The following is a 24,844-nucleotide window of genomic DNA, read 5'->3' as shown; positions in this document are numbered from 1 at the left end:
ACCTCTGCCTCTAGAGAGAAAAGACCCTCCTTTTCCCCGCTTGTTTTTCTGGGTCCGAAAGGACTGAACCTGATAAAATGGCGCCTTCTTAGGCTGTGAGGGGACATGGGGTAAAAATGCTGACTTCCCAGACGTTGCTGTGGAAACTAGGTCGGAGAGACCATCCCCAAATAATTCCTCCCCCTTATAAGGCAAAACTTCCATGTGCCTTTTGGAATCTGCATCTCCAGTCCACTGGCGAGTCCATAAGCATCTCCTAGCAGAGATGGACAATGCACTTATTTTAGATGCCAGCCGGCAGACTTCCCTCTGTGCATCTCTCATATATAAGACTGAGTCTTTGATATGGTCAATTGTTAGCAGAATCGTGTCTCTGTCTAGTGTGTCAATATTTTCTGACAGTTTATCCGACCACGCAGCGGCAGCACTGCACATCCATGCTGACGCAATAGCTGGTCTAAGTATAATGCCTGAGTGTGTATATACAGACTTCAGGATCGCCTCCTGCTTTCTATCAGCAGGTTCCTTAAGGGCGGCCGTATCCTGAGACGGTAGTGCCACCTTTTTAGACAAACGTGTGAGCGCTTTATCCACTCTAGGAGGTGTTTCCCAACGTAACCTATCCTCTGGCGGGAAAGGGAACGCCATTAGTACCTTCTTAGGAATTACCAATTTCTTATCAGGGGAAGCCCACGCTTCTTCACACACTTCATTTAATTCATCTGACGGGGGAAAAACTACAGGTAGTTTTTTCTCCCCAAACATAATACCCTTTTTTGTGGTACCTGGATGTAAATCAGAGATATTTAACACCTCTTTCATTGCCTCAATCATGCAGTGAATGGCCTTAATGGGCATTAAATTTGACTCATCGTCATCGACACTGGTGTCAGTATCCGTGTCGACATCTACTTGTGCCATCTGAGATAGCGGGCGTTTCAGAGCCCCTGATGACTTTTGAGACACCTGGACAGGCACGAGCTGAGAACTCGGCTGTCCCGCAGTCGGCATGTCGTCAAATTTCTTATGTAATGAGTCTATACGTGCACTCATTTCTTTCCATAAGCACATCCACTCAGGTGTCTGCCCCCCAGGGGGTGACATCCCTTCTAAAGGCATCTGCTCCGCCTCCACCTCATTATCCTCATCAAACATGTCGACACAGCTGTACCGACACACTCCACACACACAGGGAATGCTCTATATAGAGGACAGGACCCACAAAAGCCCTTTGGGGGGACAGAGTGAGAGTATGCCAGCACACACCAGAGCGCTATATAAGGCAGGGACTAACTGAGTTATGTCCCTTATAGCTGCTTTTTAATATAACTATATACTGCGCCAAATTAAATGCCCCCCCCTCTCTCTTTTTTACCCTTTTCTGTAGAGTAGTCTGCAGTGGAGAGCCAGGGAGCTTCCTTCCAGCGGAACTGTGAGGGAAAATGGCGCCCAGTGTGCTGAGGGAGATAGCTCCGCCCCTTTCCCGCGGCCTATTCTCCCGCTTTTTTATGGAATCTGGCAGGGGTATTTACCTCATATATAGCCCCTGGGGCTATATATTGAGGTATTTTTGCCAGCCAAGGTGTTTTTATTGCTGCCTCAGGGCGCCCCCCCCCAGCGCCCTGCACCCTCAGTGACCGGAGTGTGAAGTGTGAGAGGAGCAATGGCGCACAGCTGCAGTGCTGTGCGCTACCTTGGTGAAGACTGATGTCTTCATGCCGCCGATTTTCCGGACCATCTTCTTGCTTCTGGCTCTGTAAGGGGGGCGGCGGCTCGGCTCCGGGACCGAACATCAAGGCTGGGCCTGCGGTCGATCCCTCTGGAGCTAATGGTGTCCAGTAGCCTAAGAAGCCCAATCCGGCTGCAAGCAGGCGAGTTCGCTTCTTCTCCCCTTAGTCCCTCGCTGCAGTGAGCCTGTTGCCAGCAGGTCTCACTGAAAATAATAAACCTAAGACTATCTTTCTTCTAAGAGCTCAGGAGAGCCCCTAGTGTGCATCCAACCTCGGCCGGGCACAAAATCTAACTGGGGCTTGGAGGAGGGTCATAGTGGGAGGAGCCAGTGCACACCAGGTAGTCCTAAATCTTTCTAGAGTGCCCAGCCTCCTTCGGAGCCTGCTATTCCCCATGGTCCTTTCGGAGTTCCCAGCATCCACTAGGACGTTAGAGAAATGTTTATATATACATATATATATATATATATATATATATACATACACATATATATATATATATATATATACACATACATATATATATATATATATATATATATATATATATATATAGATATATATATATATATATATATATATAGATAGATATATATATAGATATAGATATATAGATATAGATAGAGAGAGAGAGAAATATATTTTTATTTTTTTATTTAAATGGTGTGGTCAGAAATACTACTGGCCCCGCGGATGTATGTATGAACGCACACTTATACATATATATATATATATATATATATATATATATATACACACACACACATATATATTATATACATACAGAGGCATAACTAGGGTAGGGCGAGTGGGGCACGTGCCCTGGGCGCCTTGGCAGGCCCAGGAGAGGGGGGTGCCGCCGGCGGCCAGGGCATCATGCCCCACTCGCCCCCGTCACGCCGAAATGTGAGGGGAGGAGAGCGCAGCGTCTCTCCCTCCCCTCACCGCCGCTGCCAGCACTAGCAGCGCTGCGTGTGTCCGGTCTCCGGCGGCGTTAGCCAATCAGAGCTTGCGGACTGGCTCCTGATTGGCTGCCGGTCCGCGAGCTCCGATTGGCTAGCGAACCAGCGCCACATAGCCGCCGCCGGAGACCTGGAGGGGTGAGGGGCAGGAGAGGCGCTGCGCTCTCCTCCCCTTACATAGCAGAGTGATAGCGCCGCAGCGGTGAGTGACTGACGGGGGGGGGATGAGAGAGAGGAGAGTCTTGTGTAACTGACACTGTGGGGCAATGTAACCGGCACTGTGGGGCATTGTATCCGGCACTGTGGGGCATTGTATCCGGCACTGTGGGGCATTGTATCTGGCACTGTGGGGCAATGTAACTGGCACTGTGGGGCAATTTTCAGTGGCCACACCCCTTCTGGTGTGTGACCACGCCCATTTTTTCCGCCTTCATCGCGCGCACATGCTTCTTTTGGTGTTTTGGGATTGTTTTTTTTTTTTTTTTTGGGGGGTGGGGGGCCTCATTTTCCATCTTGCCCTGGGCTTCGAAAACCCTAGTTACGCCTCTGTATACATACATACATACACAGGTTGAGTATCCCATATCCAAATATTCCGAAATACATAATATTCTGAAATACGGAATTTTTGGAGTGAGATAGTGAAACATTTGTTTTCTGATGGCTCAATGTACACAAACTTTGTACACACAGTTATTAAAAAATAAGAATTTACTTACCGATAATTCTATTTCTCATAGTCCGTAGTGGATGCTGGGGACTCCGAAAGGACCATGGGGAATAGCGGCTCCGCAGGAGACTGGGCACAAAGTAAAAGCTTTAGGACTAGCTGGTGTGCACTGGCTCCTCCCCCCATGACCCTCCTCCAAGCCTCAGTTAGGATACTGTGCCCGGACGAGCGTACACAATAAGGAAGGATTTTGAATCCCGGGTAAGACTCATACCAGCCACACCAATCACACCGTACAACTTGTGATCTGAACCCAGTTAACAGCATGATAACAGAAGGAGCCTCTGAAAAGATGGCTCACAACAACAATAACCCGATTTTTGTAACAATAACTATGTACAAGTAATGCAGACAATCCGCACTTGGGATGGGCGCCCAGCATCCACTACGGACTATGAGAAATAGAATTATCGGTAAGTAAATTCTTATTTTCTCTAACGTCCTAGTGGATGCTGGGGACTCCGAAAGGACCATGGGGATTATACCAAAGCTCCCAAACGGGCGGGAGAGTGCGGATGACTCTGCAGCACCGAATGAGAGAACTCCAGGTCCTCCTCAGCCAGGGTATCAAATTTGTAGAATTTAGCAAACGTGTTTGCCCCTGACCAAGTAGCTGCTCGGCAAAGTTGTAAAGCCGAGACCGCTCGGGCAGCCGCCCAAGATGAGCCCACTTTCCGTGTGGAATGGGCTTTTACAGATTTTGGCTGTGGCAGGCCTGCCACAGAATGTGCAAGCTGAATTGTACTACAAATCCAACGAGCAATTGTCTGCTTAGAAGCAGGAGCACCCAGCTCGTTGGGTGCATACAGGATAAACAGCGAGTCAGATTTTCTGACTCCAGCCGTCCTGGAAACATATATTTTCAGGGCCCTGACTACGTCCAGCAACTTGGAATCCTCCAAGTCCCTAGTAGCCGCAGGCACCACAATAGGTTGGTTTAAGTGAAATGCTGAAACCACCTTAGGGAGAAATTGAGGACGAGTCCTCAATTCTGCCCTGTCCGTATGAAAAATTAGGTAAGGGCTTTTATAGGATAAAGCCGCCAATTCTGATACACGCCTGGCTGAAGCCAGGGCTAACAGCATTACCACTTTCCATGTGAGATATTTCAAGTCCACAGTGGTGAGTGGTTCAAACCAATGTGATTTTAGGAATCCCAACACTACATTGAGATCCCAAGGTGCCACTGGAGGCACAAAAGGAGGCTGTATATGCAGTACTCCCTTGACAAACGTCTGAACTTCAGGAACAGAAGCTAGTTCTTTTTGGAAAAATATCGACAGGGCCGAAATTTGAACCTTAATGGACCCTAATTTGAGGCCCATAGACAGTCCTGTTTGCAGGAAATGTAGGAATCGACCCAGTTGAAATTCCTCCGTAGGGGCCTTCCTGGCCTCGCACCACGCAACATATTTACGCCAAATACGGTGATAATGTTGTACAGTTACATCCTTCCTGGCTTTGATCAGGGTAGGGATGACTTCATCCGGAATGCCTTTTTCCTTCAGGATCCGGCGTTCAACCACCATGCCGTCAAACGCAGCCGCGGTAAGTCTTGGAACAGACATGGTCCCTGCTGGAGCAGGTCCTGTCTTAGAGGTAGAGGCCACGGGTCTTCCGTGAGCATCTCTTAAATTTCCGGGTACCAAGTCCTTCTTGGCCAATCCGGAGCCACGAGTATAGTCTTTACTCCTCTCCTTCTTATGATTCTCAGTACTTTTGGTATGAGAGGAAGAGGAGGGAACACATACACTGACCGGTACACCCACGGTGTTACCAGAGCGTCCACAGCTATTGCCTGAGGGTCCCTTGACCTGGAGCAATATCTGTCCAGTTTTTTGTTGAGGCGAGACGCCATCATGTCCACCCTTGGTTTTTCCCAACGGTTTACAATCATGTGGAAGACTTCTGGGTGAAGTCCCCACTCCCCCGGGTGAAGATCGTGTCTGCTGAGGAAGTCTGCTTCCCAGTTGTCCACTCCCGGAATGAACACTGCTGACAGTGCTATCACATGATTTTCCGCCCAGCGAAGAATCCTTGCCACTTCCGTCATTGCCCTCCTGCTTCTTGTGCCGCCCTGTCTGTTTACGTGGGCGACTGCCGTGATGTTGTCCGACTGGATCAATACTGGCTGACCCTGAAGCAGAGGCCTTGCCTGACTTAGGGCATTGTAAATGGCCCTTAGTTCCAGGATATTTATGTGAAGTGACGTTTCCATGCTTGACCACAAGCCCTGGAAATTTTTTCCCTGTGTGACTGCTCCCCAGCCTCTCAGGCTGGCATCCGTGGTCACCAGGACCCAATCCTGAATGCCGAATCTGCGGCCCTCTAGGAGATGAGCACTCTGTAACCACCACAGGAGAGACACCCTTGTCCTTGGAGACAGGGTTATCCGCTGATGCATTTGAAGATGCGATCCGGACCATTTGTCTAGCAGATCCAACTGAAAAGTTCTTGCGTGGAATCTGCCGAATGAAATCGCTTCGTAAGAAGCCACCATCTTTCCCAGGACCCTTGTGCACTGATGCACTGACACCTGGCCTTAGGAGTTTCCTGACTAGGTCGGATAACTCCCTGGCTTTCTCTTCCGGGAGAAACACCTTTTTCTGTACTGTGTCCAGAATCATCCCTAGGAACAGCAGACGTGTCGTCGGAATCAGCTGCGATTTTGGAATATTTAGAATCCATCCGTGCTGTCGTAGTACTATTTGAGATAGTGCTACTCCGACCTCTAACTGTTCTCTGGACCTTGCCCTTATCAGGAGATCGTCCAAGTAAGGGATAATTAAGACGCCTTTTCTTCGAAGAAGAATCATCATTTCGGCCATTACCTTGGTAAAGACCCGGGGTGCCGTGGACAATCCAAACGGCAGCGTCTGAAACTGATAGTGACAGTTCTGTACCACAAACCTGAGGTACCCTTGGTGAGAAGGGCAAATTGGGACATGGAGGTAAGCATCCTTGATGTCCAGAGACACCATGTAGTCCCCTTCTTCCAGGTTCGCTATCACTGCTCTGAGTGACTCCATCTTGAACTTGAACCTTTTTATGTAAGTGTTCAAGGCTTTCAGATTTAAAATGGGTCTCACCGAGCCGTCCGGCTTCGGTACCACAAACAGCGTGGAGTAAAACCCCTTTCCCTGTTGTAGGAGGGGTACCTTGATTATCACTTGCTGGGAATACAGCTTGTGAATGGCTTCCAATACCGCCTCCCTGTCGGGGGTAGACGTTGGTAAAGCAGACTTCAGGAACCGGCGAGGGGGAGACGTCTCGAATTCCAATTTGTACCCCTGAGATACTACCTGCAGGATCCAGGGGTCCACTTGCGAGTGAGCCCACTGCGCGCTGAAAATCTTGACGGGCCCCCACCGAGCCTGAGTTCGCTTGTAAGGCCCCAGCGTCATGCTGAGGACTTGGCAGAAGCGGGGGAGGGCTTCTGTTCGTGGGAAGAAGCTGTCTGTTGCAGTCTTTTTCCCCTTCCTCTGCCCCGGGGCAGATATGAGTGGCCTTTTGCCCGCTTGCCCTTATGGGGACGAAAGGACTGAGCCTGAAAAGACGGTATCTTTTTCTGCTGCGAGGTGACTTGGGGTAAAAAGGTGGATTTCCCAGCCGTTGCCGTGGCCACCAGGTCCGATAGACCGCCCCCAAATAACTCCTCCCCTTTATACGGCAATACTTCCATATGCCGTTTGGAATCCGCATCCCCTGACCACTGTCGCGTCCATAATCCTCTTCTGGCAGAAATGGACATCGCACTTACTCTTGATGCCAGAGTGCAAATGTCTCTCTGTGCATCTCGCATATATAGGAATGCATCCTTTAAATGCTCTATAGTCAATAATATATTGTCCCTGTCCAGGGTATCAATATTTTCAGTCAGGGAATCCGACCAAGCCACCCCAGCACTGCACATCCAGGCTGAGGCGATTGCTGGTCGCAGTATAACACCAGTATGTGTGTATATACTTTTAAGGATATTTTCCAGCCTCCTATCTGCTGGCTCCTTAAGGGCGGCCGTTTCTGGAGACGGTAACGCCACTTGTTTTGATAAGCGTGTGAGCGCCTTATCTACCCTAGGGGGTGTTTCCCAACGAGCCCTAACCTCTGGTGGGAAGGGATATAGTGCCAATAATTTTTTAGAAATTAGCAGTTTTTTGTCGGGGGTAACCCACGCTTCATCACACACTTCATTCAATTCATCTGATTCAGGAAAAACTACGGGTAGTTTTTTCACACCCCACATAATACCCCTTTTCGTGGTACTTGCAGTATCAGAGATGTGCAAAACCTCCTTCATTGCCGTGATCATGTAACGTGTGGCCCTACTGGAAAATACGTTTGTTTCTTCACCGTCGACACTGGAGTCAGTGTCTGGGTCCGTGTCGACCCACTGAGGTAACGGGCGTTTTATAGCCCCTGACGGTGTTTGAGACGCCTGGACAGGCACTAACTGAGCTGCCGGCTGTCTCATGTCGTCAACAGTTTTCTGTAACGTGCCGACACTGTCACGTAATTCCTTAATTACGGCCATCCATTCAGGTGTCGACTCCCTAGGGGGTGACATCACCATTATAGGCAATTGCTCCGCCTCCACATCATTTTCCTCCTCATACATGTCGACACACACGTACCGACACCCAGCACACACACAGGGAATGCTCTGATAGAGGACAGGACCCCACTTAGCCCCTTGGGGAGACAGAGGGAGAGTTTGCCAGCACACACCAGAGCGCCATATATGTATAGGGACAACCTTACAATAAGTGTCTATCCCTTATAGCTGCTTATATCTGTTATTTCGCCAAATAAGTGCCCCCCTCTCTTTTTTACCCTGTTTCTGTAGTGCAGGATGCAGGGGAGATTCTGGGAGCCTTCCTACCAGCGGAGCTGTGTGGGAAAAATGGCGCTGTGTGCTGAGGAGATAGGCCCCGCCCCCTTCACGGCGGGCTCTTCTCCCGCTTTTTTCTGGAAAACTGGCAGGGGTTAAATACATCCATATAGCCCAGGAGCTATATGTGATGTATTTTTTGCCAAATAAGGTAAATTCATTGCTTCCCAGGGCGCCCCCCCCCAGCGCCCTGCACCCTCAGTGACCGAAGTGTGAAGTGTGCTGAGAGCAATGGCGCACAGCTGCAGTGCTGTGCGCTACCTTATGAAGACAGGAAAGTCTTCTGCCGCCGATTTATAGACCTCTTCTTGCTTCAGCATCTGTAAGGGGGCTGGCGGCGCGGCTCCGGGACCCATCCATGGCTGGGCCTGTGATCGTCCCTCTGGAGCTAATGTCCAGTAGCCAAGAAGCCCAATCCACTCTGCACGCAGGTGAGTTCGCTTCTTCTCCCCTTAGTCCCACGCTGCAGTGAGCCTGTTGCCAGCAGGACTCACTGAAAATAAAAAAACCTAAGTATACTTTTACTTCTAAGCAGCTCAGGAGAGCCACCTAGATTGCACCCTTCTCGGCCGGGCACAAAGATCTAACTGAGGCTTGGAGGAGGGTCATGGGGGGAGGAGCCAGTGCACACCAGCTAGTCCTAAAGTTTTTACTTTGTGCCCAGTCTCCTGCGGAGCCGCTATTCCCCATGGTCCTTTCGGAGTCCCCAGCATCCACTAGGACGTTAGAGAAATATTGTATTAAATTACCTTCAGATTGTGAGTATAAGATATACAAGTATATGAAACATAAATGAATAGTGTGTATGTACACACACTTTGTTTAATGCACACATTTATTACAAATATTTGATAAAATGACCTTCAGGCTGTGTGTATAAGGTGTATATGAAACATAAATGCATTCTGTGCTTAGATTTAGGTCACATCACCATGATATCTCATCATGGTATGCAATTATTCCAAAATACGGAAAAATCTGATATCCAAAGTACTTCTGGTCCCAAGCATTTTGGATAAGGGATACTCAACCTGTATAAACATAATAGCTCTGCAATTTAAGTTGCAATAACAAAGTATTTACTGATATTTGGAAAAGCTACAAACCATCAAATGTTCCTGCTAACCTGTTATTTTTGTCAGCTTGTTCAGGTCTATCTGCAGCCACTGATGCTCGTCACTGAATGACGCAGCCCAGGCCGGTCCCTGTCTCTTCAGTCTGGCTCTATCGGCCTTCCAAACATTATTCTGCCCCGTGTGATCTGTCCATTCCAGAACGGAAGAGGAGGTTATTTGGGATTCCAGAAGGGCACCATTTTCCATTCCCAGAGTTCCATAACATCCTAAGCATAATAAAAAGTTACAGATGAATCAATTTCTTTCCGAAACATTCCGCTTTCAGCATGGGGCGTTATAAAGTCATGTATGACAAATGTAATTTAAGCCAGGTGCTAATAAAATCAAGAGCAGATCAATATTTTATCATCACAGGGTACTACCATGCATAAAAGCATACTACCACGCCTACATATAAACAGCTGTACATACAGATCACTGCCATATCTTATAAATACCCCCACACGCAGAGTACTACCATGTAATATTGTAAAATAGATAGATAGATAGATAGATATATATATATATATATATATATATATCTATCGCCCAGGTGACACTAAAAGCTGCACTAGCAAAGCACGTGATCATTGAATATTATCAGAATTAATTTAATTTAATTGACACTCCTCCAAATATGAGTGACAGCAACCTTAAGCAGTATGATATGTGTTTGGAAAAACACACATATAGTGAAATTTAGGTGAACAATAGAGAAAAAGGGCGCCTTCAAGTGTCTAGGTAATTGTATACAGTGTATACCCAGTGTGGATAGGAACTGAACACTACTTATCTGGAGCGTATAGTTTCCTTCGGTCGTGAGACCAACGATGGAACATAAAAGAGATAAAGGAAATATAACATAGTGCGTACCGTTTTCATGCAATTCTCATACCATTGTTCAAAACAGAACCAGTAGTATATAAAAAAAAAACCTTATAAGGATATGCAGATCCCTTAATTTAAAATTCACAACCAGGGATAATTAAAAGGTTTTTACAAATTTTAATACAACACATAAAAAGCTAAAAATGGTAGAAATGCAAGCGTACAGGATGTAAAATTTGATCGAGCTTATCTGTCCATATAGGAAAACAGGTACATCGAAATTTTTCATGAATATCCGTGGAAATGAAAGCAATGCAAACGTACAAGAAGTAAATAAATATAAGGCTTATCTGTCCATATGAGAGGTTAAGGTACAGCAGTCCCAACGCGTTTCGTCAATGGTTAGACTTCATCATGGGGATAGGGTCAGTGAGAAAATGAGCTCAATATATACCTACAGAGAAACTAGCACATGGCTAAGTGATTGGTGACATCACTTCCTGTTAGAAAAAAATCATTGTAAGAGATGTATCTAATAAATGCAGCTTTAATTCAACTGCAAACAAGTAATAATTATTCTCTAGTTGGAGCTAAAAAGAGTGCTTACAACATTTGTTTTAATGTATACAAGTGGTTTACTGAGGAAGCGCCATATAGCGCGCAGTGGAACGCACGCTGGAACGCAACCTATTTCCTGGTGCGCTCCGCCGCGCGACGTCACTTCCGGTTTTGCGAGCAGCGCTTCCGCCGGCTTGTGAAGCGCATCGTCATATTAATGATGATGAATATGTAAAAAAAAGGCTGGTGGAGCGCACAATGGTGCATGGTGCACTTTATATTATGCATCCTTGTGAAAAGTTTTATTTCATTATCACTATATATTTTTATAACTCATGGTTTTATACTTTTTCTCTATGTACTTATTTAACTGTCTAATACATTAGAATTTGTTTTTCTAATGGGAACGTAATATAGGATAATTAATCCCCTTCCTGGTACTACTTCATTGTGCGCTCCACGAGCCTTTTTTTACATATTCTTCGTCATTAATATGACGATGCGCTTCACAAGCCGACGGAAGCGCTGCTCGCAAAACCGGAAGTGACGTCGCGCGACGGAGCGCACCAGGAAATAGGTTGCGCTCCAGCGTGCGTTCCACTGCGCGCTATACGGCGCTTCCTCAGTAAACCACTTGTATACATTAAAACAAATGTTACAAGCACTCTTTTTAGCTCCAACTAGAGAATAATTATTACTAGTTTGCAGTTGAATTAAAGCTGCATTTATTAGATACATCTCTTACAATGATTTTTTCTAACAGGAAGTGATGTCACCAATCACTTTCTCTGTAGGTATAAATTGAGCTCGTTTTCTTACTGACCCTATCCCCATGATGAAGTCTAACCATTGACGAAACGCGTTGGGACTGCTGTACCTGAACCTCTCATATGGACAGATAAGCCTTATATTTATTTACTTCTTGTACGTTTGCATTGCTATCATTTCCACGGATATTCATGAAAAATTTCGATGTACCTGTTTTCCTATATGGACAGATAAGCTCGATCAAATTTTACATCCTGTACGCTTGCATTTCTACCATTTTTAGCTTTTTATGTGTTGTATTAAAATTTGTAAAAACCTTTTAATTATCCCTGGTTGTGAATTTTAAATTAAGGGATCTGCATATCCTTATAAGGTTTTTTTTATATACTACTGGTTCTGTTTTGAACAATGGTATGAGAATTGCATGAAAACGGTACGCACTATGTTCTATTTCCTTTATCTCTTTTATGTTCCATCGTTGGTCTCACGACCGAAGGAAACTATACGCTCCAGATAAGTAGTGTTCAGTTCCTATCCACACTGGGTATACACTGTATACAATTACCTAGACACTTGAAGGCGCCCTTTTTCTCTATTTTTCACATATATATATATATATATATCTCCTATATAATAGCCCAGATCTGTGACTTTGTGACTCATTTGCTAATGCTGGGCGGAGTCACAACACTGGGCGGAGTTAGTCAAACGAGTCACAGATCTGGGCAAATCTATAGGAGACTAGGAGCAGAAGCAGATAGTATGGGCATGGCACAGGCAGGGGTGCATACCTCCCAGCTTTCTTCAGGCAGACAGGGGTGCATACCTCCCAGCTTTCTGCAGGCAGAAGGAGGGACACACGTGCAGTGTAAAGGGGGCGTGGCAAACAAAAAAAGGGGGCGTGGCTGCATGGGAGGGCCCCCGTTTCTGTCAGTAAGGGGGCATGCCCAGCGCTCTGTGAGCTGCTGGCATGCCTCCAGGGGCGGATTATGAGTCCGGGGGGCCCAGGGCACTTGAGACAGGGGAGCCCTATCTCATTGCTGTGCCTGCTGTGGGGTTGGGGGCATGGCCTAATCGCGCCCGCGTGGCCACGCCCCGTATGCAAATTCTGGGATTTTTTTTTTATATGGAATTTTGGCCCCTCAGCTAGGGCTAAATCCAGAGGAGGTGGTCGCTCCCCCCTACACACCCGCACAGGCAGAAGAAAGCAGGGAGACTGCTGCCTCCCTGCAACACCACAGACCTGCAAACACGCAGCAGCGTGTGCTGACTGTAGCGCAATGCTGCCGCTGTTGCTGGCAGGACGGGGGAGCTTCTGAGCTGGGACAGAGCTACTCCAGCCGGGGGGGCCCCTAAAACTGTGGGGCCCACGGTACGTACCCCTTGCCGCCCCCCCCCTTAATCCGGCTCTGCTGCCGGAACCCTGGGACAGTTGGGAGGTATAAGGGTGTGTGACGGGGTATGCCGTACAGACAGACGGGCACCGGCTCACTGTGTGCTTGACCCCCCACATCAGAATACTCAGCAGGGTCTCTCTGGCGCGAAGGAGCGTCACTTTTTAGCACACTCCACGCTTTTTAGCTGCAGTTTTGAGGGGCACCTGCCGCTGTGCAGGTTCCGTACTGCCTCTGTTATCTCCAGCCCCGGCAACCCCACCACTAGCTGCAGCGCTGCCGCCCACAGTGAGGTGCGCCCAGGTCCTTCACACACTTTAGCCAGCGGATAGCGCTGCAGAAGTCCGAGCTGCTTGCAGGCTCCGACCCCCTCCTCCCTTCAGCCGCAGCATCTCCTGGGAGCTAACCAGTCACAACCAGTCTCCCCTTACCACAGTGCCCAGCAGCCGCGAGGTCCGCGCCGCGTGCATGCTATGACCCCCTCCTCCCTCCAGTCGCAGCGTCTCCTGGGGGCTAACCAGTCACTCCCAGTCTCCCCTTACCACAGTGCCTGGCAGCCGCGAGGTCCGCGCCGTGTGCATGCTATGACCTCCTCCCTCCAGCCGCAGCGTCTCCTGGGGGCTAACCAGTGACTCCCAGTCTCCCCTTACCACAGTGCCCGGCAGCCACGCGAGGTCCGCGGTGTGTGACTGAGGAGTGGGGGGGGGGGGGGGGGGGATGCGGACGGGCAGAGGAAGCAGGACTCCAGCCTGAGAGAGTCAGCCATGCCAAGTCTCCACCAGCAGCAGATCCCAACAGGTTGAAGTGAAACAGCAGCAGCCAGCAGCAGTGACTCCGGTAAGACACATCTGTCTGTCACCGCTGTTTTTTCCCTAATACCAATCTCTCCCGTGCCCTGTGTTCTGTCATGTCCCCGTCACCCCTGGCCTTACCCCGTCACCCCTATCCTGGCCCTTTCACCCTTATCCTGGCCCTGTTACCCCTATCCTGGCCATGTCACCCCTGTGCTTGCCCTGTCAACCCTATACTGGCCCTGTCACCCCTGTCCTGGTCCTGCCGCCCCTACCCTGGCCCTGTCACCCCTATCCTGTCCCTGTCATTTCTGTCCTAGCCCCTGTCCTGGCCCCGTCAACCCTGTCCTGGCCCCGTCACCCCTGTCCAGGCCCTGTTACTGCATGCCCTCCAACTACCTTTTTGGCAGGTAAAGTACCCGCAGCGCCTACAGACCCCTCCTCAATGCACCACACCTCCGCACCTTCCCCTCCACCCCTCCCCCACACGCTGTGCCTCCAGACCCCCTACACCACCCGTGGCTCCCACTCCTATGCCCCTCCACCACCCACAGCACCTCCAGATCACCTCCACCATCCACCCCCCATATATGTCTCTACCCACACCTGGCCCCCTCCACCCGCAGCATCTGCAGTCCCCCCCTCAAACACCCCTCCCCCACCCATGGCACCCCCGCACCTGCCGCGCCTCCGGACCCCCTTCTACCGCACCACCCGTACCTGCCCCTCCCCTACCCATGGCGCCTCCGGACCCCCTACCCCACCCCCGCCCCTTCCCATCCCACAGCACCTACGGAACCCTTCACCCATCCGCAACATCCCCGCACCTGCCCCTCTCCCACCTGTGGCACCCCTGCCACTCCCCCACCTACAGTGCCTCCGGACCCATCCCCCATCTGCAGCCCCCACTCTCTGCCCCTCCCCCACCTGCAGCACCTCCCGACCCTTCCCCATCCGGGCCCCCCCCCCGCGCTTCCGCCCCTCCTTAACCCGCAGCATCTACAGACACTCTCCATCATCCGCAGTCCCCCCCGCACCCGCTACATTCTGTACATCGTGCCCTGCAGGTTCTGTTCACGCTGTCGCAAGGGGCTGCGCCTCCTTCACCATCGCACGCCCTTTCATTGTGCAATATTTAACCACTAACAAAGGAATGCAGGTAATACTCCATATAATACAAATATTGAACCCCAGAAAGGCATGCAAGGGTTAAGGGGGCGTAGCCCCTTGCGACGGTGTGAAGAGCGCCCGTAGGGCGCGATGAAGCACCTAGTATATATATATATATATATATATATATATATATATATATGTATGTAAGGCAGGGGAAAAGAACAGGCGCCATATGGTGTAGTATTTAGGAATAAATGGAGTGATATGTATGTGAATAAAATATAAGTACCGGATAGATTCTTGAGATTAAGCCTGTATATCTCAGACAATTCTTTGTGGCTGTTTCCCCACCAGATAAATTCTTGAGATTAAGCCTGTATATCTCAGACAATTCTTTGTGGCTGTTTCCCACCTAGGAAATAAAGATCATCGCCATATGGTGTAGTAACCTCAGGTATATCTTGGGGTGCCCCCCCTTTCTATTTTAAGCGTACCAAATGGAAAATTCAATAAAGCATATAGGATATATATATATCCATGTAGAACAAGTCGGTCCAGTAATGTGTGATAGCTTGAATCAATCGTCTGCTACTGCCTTTGTATATTATCAATAAAGTATTTAATCATCAACAATAGTAATATATAAATTCAAAAAATAAAACAAATCATAAATCTTAGCTGATTGATATAGGCAGTAGGCAGGTCAGTCTCAACGCGTTTCGCCTCCAGGGCTTCCTCAGGAGAATACATCATGTCAGAAAGTGCACATATTTATACTACTTTCAGTTTCATTTTCGACTGCACTTCCGGTTCGCGTCATTTCCGGAACCGGAAGTGCTTGGTCCGACTTAAAAAAGTATGCAAAGCATCATGTATGTCATTTATCTAATGTCCATATGTTACATTGGTGGTACAGTGAAATAATAAAGGGTAATCAACTGGCTGCAGAGCGCCACGGACACACAATACATGTGCTCCGTGAGCTCCGTGAAACCGGAAGTGACGCGGCCGCGTCACTTCCGGTTTTAGACTGGAGAGCCACATGCGTTCCAGCAGTAACATCCTGTTGGTGGTTGGCACAGTGGATGGCGGAAGTAACGCCAATGTAGTAAAACTGGTTTGGAAGCAGAGTAGTAAATGTCATTTATCTAATATCCATATGTTACATTGGTGCTACAGTGGAATAATAAAGGGTATTCAACTGGCTGCAGAGCGCCACGGACACACAATACATGTGCTCCGTGAGCTCCGTGAAACCGGAAGTGACGCGGCCGCGTCACTTCCGGTTTTAGACTGGAGAGCCACATGCGTTCCAGCAGTAACATCCTGTTGGTGGTTGGCACAGTGGATGGCGGAAGTAACGCCAATGTAGTAAAACTGGTTTGGAAGCAGAGTAGTAAAGTCCATTATCGTTAATATTGCTCCGCAGCATACTTATGCATAATAAATTACATAAAATACATCAATAGATAAATAAGAGATACAGAGGTGCTACATTAATATATATAAGAAATATGCCAATTATAAAAAATATTTAAAAATAAAAATAAAAATATAGATTAAAAATCCATATACATATATAAACAGTTAAAACATATACCATGATCCCAAGTATATTTCTTATGGGATGTGGAATAAAAACCGTGATCTGTCATAATAAAAATAGATAAATAAATGATTGATTAAATAAGTAAATAATTACAGGGTCGATCAAGCACACTATTTTTGGAAAATATAAAGGAAGCTGTTTCTCGGCGAGCTCATGGTTCAGATATGAGGCTTCAGTGTGTCTCATAGGAAGGGGGCAATCTCGTAGCCCTCATTATGGCCGCGAGGTTGGAGGGTATTTAGAGTAAAAATCCAATACATTTCCCTCTGGGATAGCTTTTTTAGGAGATCCCCTCCTCTAGGTCCTAATGTAACATGTTCGATGGCTCTGAATGTAAATGTATCCAGGCAGGAGTTGTGGGATTCGGTAAAATGTCTGGAGAGTGGATGACTTTCAATTTTGTTTTTGATATTACGTACATGTTCTTGGATTCGAAGTTTCAGAAGTCTTTTAGTCTTTCCCACATACTTACGATGGCATCCACACTCTATCACGTATATAACTGAAGACGTGTTGCAATTAACAAAGTCCTTCATATTAAATTCTTTGGTTTGGTCAGAATTAAAAAAGGATCGCCTATTCGGGTGGACGAATTTACACATAATGCAGTGTCCGCATTTGTACATGCCCTTACATCTGGGAAGACTCGTAGTGGTGGTCCCCTTGCTTCTAATCATGCTTGGAGCCAGGATTTCCTTGATATTCCGGGATTTTCTGAATAGGACTTGTGGGCGTTCTGGTAGGATTTCTCTCAGCACAGGATCCAATTTTAGAACATGCCAGTGTTTTGAAAAAGACTTTCTAATTCGATTCTCTTCACAACTGTATTGTGTGATAAATGGTACTGCGTGGTTCCTGGTTACTTCCTTCTTCTTTGGATGAATGAGGGTTTTTCTGTCCAGTGCTTCGCCCCGATCTATTGCCTCTTTAATGATCTTTTCCGGATAACCCCTTTCTCTGAATCTATCTGCATAGATTAGGGATTGTTCTGTGAATGTTTCGTTTGTCGTGCAGTTTCTTCGTAACCTATACATAGTTGAGAATGGAATGTTGTTTTTCCATTTAATAGCATGACTACTATTATAATGTAAATAGCTGTTAGTGTCGACAGTTTTTATAAAGTTCTTTGTGACTACTTGCTCTCCGTCGTGGCTTAGGATCAGGTCCAAAAACTCAATGTGGCTTTTGTTAGTTGTACTCGTAAATTTCAGGTTAAAATCATTAATACCGATATATTCCATAAAACCTTTAAAACTCTCTAGATCGCCATCCCAGACCATGATAATGTCGTCTATGTACCTTTTATAAAAACGTATATTCTCTTTGAATGTAGCATTGTTGTAAATGAACCTTTGTTCCCACATACCCATTAAAATATTGGCATAACTAGGGGCGAATACTGTCCCCATCGCGGTGCCACAGACTTGTAAAAAGAATGTATCTTGAAATTTAAAATAATTGTGGGTTAAAATGAATTGGATAAGGGAACATATAAATTCACAGTGATCCTGAGTGATCTTTGGCTCGGTCTTCAATTTGTCTCGGCATGCTTCTATTCCCTTGTCATGGGTAATACTGGTATATAGAGCTTGTACGTCGATAGTGGTCCATAGGTACGTATCTTTCCACTGGAAAGCTTCAAAGTGGTTTAGGACACTGGTGGTGTCCTTCAAGTACGAGGGCAAACCCTGAACAAGCGGTTTCAAAAAAATATCCACGTACTCTGAGAGATGTGACGTTAATGAGTCAATGCCGGCAATGATCGGTCTCCCTGGTGGACAGTCCAGTTGTTTATGTATTTTCGGCAGGTGATAAAAAATTGGAATAATGGGGTTGTGGTTCATGAGGTACTGGAATTCATCTTTAGTAATTAGATGTTTGCGTAATCCCTCGACGAGGATTAATCTCAGTTCCTCTGTGAATCCCTCTGTAGGGTCTTTAGGTTGTTTCTTATATGATGCAGTATCATTGAGAAGTCTCTGCGCTTCCTTTAGGTAATCATCTTTGTCTTGTATGACCAGGCCTCCTCCTTTATCCGCTGGTCTGAGGATGATATTGTCTAGATCTTGTAGTTCTTTCATGGCATGTTTCTCTGAATTGCTGAGATTGGATTTCTTCACATGAGGAGTATCTCCTTCAATTAGATCCCTTTTGACCAAGTCATAAAAAGTATTAATGTAGGATCCTTTGGATTCCAATGGATAAAACTTTGATGTAGGTTTCAATCCAGATTTTGATGTATTATAATTCGTCTGGATAGCTGTGTCTTGTCTGGCAAAATGTCGCTTAAGAGTGAGGTTGCGGACATATTTGTTTAGATCAATGAAAGTCTGAAATTTGTCTGGCTTTTTTGATGGTGCAAATGTTATGCCCTTGCCGAGTAATGCAATCTGTGGCTGCGTTAAAACATGGGAGGATAGATTGAATATGCCTTTTTCTTTTGGGTTCGTTATTTGTTGTATTTTTTTCTTGGATTTCCGTTTTCTTCCTCCTCGTTTTCCTCGTCTTGTAATCTTCGTTTTAAGGGTGAGGCTGTATGAATACTTTCCCTTATTCTTCCCTGTTGATCCTTGTCCCTGTACGGTCTCTGTTGTCTTCTTTCTAAAAAATGGTGGTTGTCCTCATTATTCATGTTGCTGGTAGTAGGCACTTCTAAGGGCAGGTAACGATTCTCTGTTCGCACGATTTCTTGCTTGGATCTAAATCCGGGTTTACGATAGGAACCTGATCTGTTCCTGGGGTTATTATCCCTAGACCAATCCCTGGAACGATATGGAATTCTTCCCCTGTTTTGTGGGGGGATTCTTGACCAATTTTTGACTTTGTTGTTTTCATAGTCCTTTTTATCTCTCATGAACTTATGTTCCTTATTTTTAATCACTTCTTCCTCTATTTTTTCCAATTTTTTGTTGAGGACTTTTTCATTAATAGTATACTCCTCACTGTCTTTAAATTTGCTTAAAATTGAGTCTTTATTCTTCAGAGTTTCTTCAATAGTGACCAGTTCTGAGCGTTTTTCTTTGACAATCAGTTTCATGAGGTTCACAGAACACTCATGTATGATTTTATCCCATTCATTCATAAAATCCGCTCTATCTGTACCAAACGTAGGGTTTTTATTTATTCTCAGGCCTCTCGGGACTCTGTCAACTGTCGAAGTCAGAAAAATGTCTCAATGCACACTGCCATATTTGCACCGCACACTGGTCCGTGCTGCGCATGCGTATGCTCTCCCGTGGAAGCGCATACCCGCAATAGCGTGCACTCGCACGCGCAGTATGCGCATTTACGGTAGAGTTTATGTGATCGTAGCGTGCGACTCATTCGTTACAAAAGTTCACAATTAATGTCGTTTATAGATCATGTTCCCCTCAATAGTTTCTGTAAGTTTGGTTTAGATAGAATGTCCCTGAGCGGAGGAGTCCCTCTTTGTATTGCACGAAGGGTCTAACAGGAGTCATACAGCAGTATTTGGTACCCATCGGAAGAGTATTTAATTAGCAATATTCCGGTGTTGGTTTGGAGCGTATTAATCGCTCGTGCGAATAGTTATGAACATAAGAAGTTTATGTCCATTTCTATTATTTACCCATACTCAGGTATGCGGCGGGAAACCCAGTTTCCCACCCACCTGAGCCGTTTAAACTCAGCACAGCCCACCTGTATGAATCAACCTATGACCTTTGGTTACAGTACAGGGCCGAATTCCTGTGTCCAATAAACTGAAGGATTGTAGGACCAGGAGATTGCATTGTGTGTGGGGCATAAATAGGCAGGCCGACCACATCCAGCTCTCACTCTCTCATCAACGGTTATCTGCTGATAATCGGGAGCTGGATATCGAGGCGCAGGCGGTCATACCCTTTGTGCGTAAGTTCTCTCCGTAATCATTGTCTTTCTGTGAGCCAATTCCTCTCTCTCCCTCTGTGTCTATTTCTCTCTCTCTATTTTCTCTTTTCTCTCGTAACTCCCCTAGACTAAACTTTATAGTATTGTATTGTATTGTGTTAGGCCAGGATAGTATTGTAGTTTATCCCTTAGTTAGGTGTTTGGTTAGGAAGTCTTTGTTATATTGTAGTGTATCATTTGTACTGTGTTACTCTTTTACAAGTATACTAGATATAATACAGATAATAGGCTTTGGAACCCTAAAACAGTATCTGTGTATTTACTATAGTGTTAAGTGTTCACTTGAGCGTCGGTGACGCTCAAACAGCTTTGTAGGTAGTCAGGCTACACAAAGTTGCATTTACACCCTGTACTCACATTAAAGGTATTCTGTGTGTTTCGTCGGTATAAGGTTTAATATCAAGGTATAGTGTTGTGAGCGTCTGCATCGCTGGTAACCTCCTCGTGGTCTCGAGTGTATGCTACGCCATAGCGAATCATTCCCCTAGACATAACCAATAACGTGTCCTGTGATCGCTGGGCCGTGAGCGAACGTGACGCTTGAGCGTCTCGCCTACGGCTGAGCGATCGTTACGCAAATAGCGTACCATTACGGTATTTCTTAAGTAAACAGCGTACAGTGTTCTTAGCTTCATAAGGGTTGTTTATACGACATAGGAATTTAGCATTGTCAATTGGGGACTCGTCCGATCCTTTTCACATCTGCACTAGGTAGATCAGCAGACATTATCCCCCAGCAAAAGGGTGGGAGGTTGTCTCGCAGTTGCTGACGGGATAAGCGTCTGCTTCACTTAGGTAAAGAGTGCTGAAGGAATCCGGTAACCGGAAGTAAGAACAAAACGCTTGTCTTTTAAAAACTGTTTATTTGTCTTTTGTCTTGCGTACGCACGCATATATCTGCATTTCTGTTCCATTTTTCGTATATCACTATTCCTGTTTGCCAAATTTTATAGTTGATAGAAAGTGCTAAAAGGAGATTTGCTGTTATTTAATAAATAGAGGTAATAGTTAAAGAATAGAACAACACACGGCTTGTCCGAGAGACGAGGCAGCCAGTGTGCAGTGTGGATTGCGGTAGATGATCAGGGATCATCTACATTGATAAAATATATATTGTGTTACGGTGGATCCTTTGCATTGCGTACACGTGTCGCTAACAAAGACTAGCGTACGCAATCCGAAAGGCAGACGCACGCAGCGTACATTACGCAACGTAGCGTCTGGTTACGCCCACGTAGCTCAAGTTGTGATAAAGTTGAATTAGCGCAAAAGCGATAAGTAGCGCAAAAGCGATAAGTGGCGCAAAGGCGATAAGTAACGCACAGCGGTAGATAACGCGACGCGGTAAATAACGCAAATCTATTTTTGGAAAATCTGAAATTTAGTTTAACAGATCCTGCTCCTAATTGGTAACACTCTTGGCCTGAAGACAATTTCTGCGCAGAAATAGATATAGAAACAAAAGTGTACATGTGTTGAGTGAGTGTGTTTTGTATACAAAAGTTTATATAACTTTAAGGTGGAACCAAAAGGAAAGTCGGGTACTCGTTAAGGAACATACGTATAAGTGACATATACGGTGGCCAGGGAGGCATCTCTGGTTAAATAATATTTGAGCATTAGAGTATAGCGGACCATAAGGTAACAAGACCAGGAGGTCATAAGGTAAAAAGGTCCGCTATAAAAGTCCAGTGGCACAACGCCTGGGGTGTTGGTGCAGAACCCATATAGGCCATAAGCTCTGGCTGAAGGAATTCGCAGCCGAAATTTTCGATTCCACTGGTCGCTCCGCACATAAGATTAGTTGCTTATGTGCTGAACGATTGTACCGCACGTAACTGTGTGCATTAGTAAACCTGACCGGTACTATTTGTGTACGAAGGTCATAAACGCTATTTGTACATTCTGACGTGATTTGTGTAATTTTTTATTTTTGGAAGGGAAGTTCGCTGGTCACTCAGGAACTATCTAACAACCCCAACGTTTACTGGAAAGAGTAAGTGTCCTGCGGGTATCCCTCATATGTTCCAGTAAACTGAAGGTTCCATAGGGGCCCTGTATCGAGTACGCCAGCACCACGTCGGTGTGATCAGGTCGTATTGGTCGAGGTGGGCGAGTGAGTGGGGTACTCGGTAAACCGCCACCGCCGGCCTACTGCGGAGTAATTTGGTTGTCTGTAAAGGCTTGCTGAAAACCTTGATACAGAAAATCCAAGGAGGACTAAGCAACACCTACAGACGATGGGGGCCAGTTGCTCAGGTAGGGGGCGATCAACCCTGGTTCAGGTTGATTCTGTGAACCGACCAGTTGGGTCGGCACGATATGTAATGTGTGAAAAATATGGAATTCACACCGAATCTTTATGTGATGAATGGGAGAGAATGACTGTTCAAGACAGAGACAAGTTCCCAAGAATAGGTAGCTTCAGTCCGGAAGTGTTACAAAATTTAAGGAGGAGGATATGTCTCGTAAAATCATCAAAGAGACGAATTCAGCATCATGATTACTTACAGTTATGGCACCAGGAAGGTGAGATACAGAGAGGTTTGGCTCTGGCGGCAGGATCTGGGGCAGTCAGGAAGTTGATTGCCACAGCTCCTCCTCCACCATATATTGCAGGAGAGAAGTTGATTGCGGAGAGAAACGCACTGGGTTGTAAAACACAAACTCTTAGTAACAATGTAAATGTTAATGATGTTAACCAAATAACTCATGCAAGTATTAACCCGTGCAAGTTGTACCCTGTTTTGAACCTTCCTCAGGAGTGTGAACAAGAAGACGATTCGGCAACGATTTCAGCGCTCTCTCTAGCGGCCACCATAGCAGAGACCACAGTAGGCACAGCACCACCCACGAGATTAGTGAAGGCCCCTAGCGGAGGGATAGGTGAGGTCGTGTCAGCGGGTAAGTACGGCACCATGCATTACACTGAAACAATTGTACCACAAGTTGTAGAATCTACACAGAATGAAGTTGTTAGAATTGCTCCTGTAAAGGTGATAGTAGTTCCCAATGGGAAAACAGATGCATCAGGAGTCACACCCGTCAGGAACATTGCCATGTATTGCCCGTTAACTAGAATGGAATTGAGGACCATAGTGTCTGAATTCCCAGACCCCAGAAAGGATTTAGTGGCAAGCCAAAAATACATCAGGGATTTAGGAAACACTTTAGAGCCCAATAATAAGGATTGGCAGATAGTGTTAAGAGCTTGCTTACCTCCCAGTGTCGACTCAGTTAAATTCTTAGCTGATTGTCTATTAGATAAAGATGTACCACTTACAGATGTGTACGACCAGGATAATGTAAAAAGGATAAATTTGCAGCTAAAAGAATATTTCCCAGCCGTTGCTAAATGGAATAAACTATTCTCCATTAAACAAAAGGAGTCTGAAACGGCAGCAGAATATTTCCACCGGGCATTATCAGAAATGGCAAAATACACTGGTATAGAAGACATAAAGACCAACCCAAACCATCGAGAAGTAGCAGTATCTGTACTGATGGATGGTTTGAAAGAAACATTAAAGGCTAGGGTACAGACCACGCAGCCATGCTGGCGAGGTCTGTCAGTGTCCACTTTGAGAGAGGCTGCTGTTGATCACGACAAAAACATCACTAGGCACAGGGAGTCGCAAAGTGATAAGTTGATGTCCGTAAGTATACAGGCGCTGACCACAAGGCAGCCTGCGTATGTACCACCTAATCCTGTGGATAAGGCAAGTATGATAACATGTTTTTCTTGTAACAAACCAGGACATTTTGCACGAGACTGTAGAGTAAGAAATGTACAAAGATCTTTTCAACCCCCTAGACAACAACACCACACACGACATTGGGAGCAGGGTCCACAGAGGCGGAGTTTTGAGCCACATACAGGGGAAACAAAAAGATATCCCCCAAACAGAGATTGGCATGCCTCTGGTAGTTCCCAGCTAACCCCCGCACAAGTAGTTGCTGCCAATGGGATTCAGGGCGGTCAGCATACCCAATAGGGGTGTGGCCATACCTGTAATCTGCAACCAGTTAAATTGATTGCCAGTCTTGGAAGCGAACCAGAGATTGCAATCAATGTGGCTGGTAAAACTTTAAACTTTCTTGTAGACACAGGGGCGGCCAAGTCAGTGATAAATTCGACAGTGGGCATGAGAACCACTGGTAGGACAGTTCCAGCCATAGGAGTAACAGGAGTAGTCCAGCACTACCCTGTTAGCAAACCAGCCGAGATTACAATAGGGCCTCTGCACACCAAGCATTCCTTTTTGCTGGCTGCATCGGCACCGACCAATCTCCTGGGAAGAGACTTACTATGTAAAATGGGTTGCGTCATTTATTGTACTCCTGAAGGTGTATTCTTGGACATACCTGAGAATCACGCTCAAGAAGTACGAGATATGTTAGACTCCCCATCAAAATTAATGTCACATTCCATTATGACAAATAGGAATC

The 24,844-nt window shown here is 46.3% G+C and overlaps 1 protein-coding gene across 2 annotated transcripts in view; it reads right to left on the bottom strand.

The window, feature by feature from the left end:
• Positions 1-24,844, bottom strand: part of DCBLD2 (discoidin, CUB and LCCL domain containing 2) — a 213,890-nt gene that overhangs the window by 55,627 nt on the left and 133,419 nt on the right. For both annotated transcript variants that reach the window (XM_063956268.1, XM_063956269.1), the window contains exon 8: positions 9,437-9,652. In XM_063956268.1, the coding sequence (XP_063812338.1) occupies positions 9,437-9,652 (216 nt within the window). The remainder of the gene's footprint in view (positions 1-9,436; positions 9,653-24,844) is intronic.

Source organism: Pseudophryne corroboree, chromosome 2, assembly GCF_028390025.1.
Source record: "Pseudophryne corroboree isolate aPseCor3 chromosome 2, aPseCor3.hap2, whole genome shotgun sequence".
Lineage (NCBI taxonomy): Eukaryota > Metazoa > Chordata > Amphibia > Anura > Myobatrachidae > Pseudophryne > Pseudophryne corroboree.
Note: the sequence above shows the minus strand (reverse complement) of the source record. Positions and strands in the feature narration are given on the sequence as shown.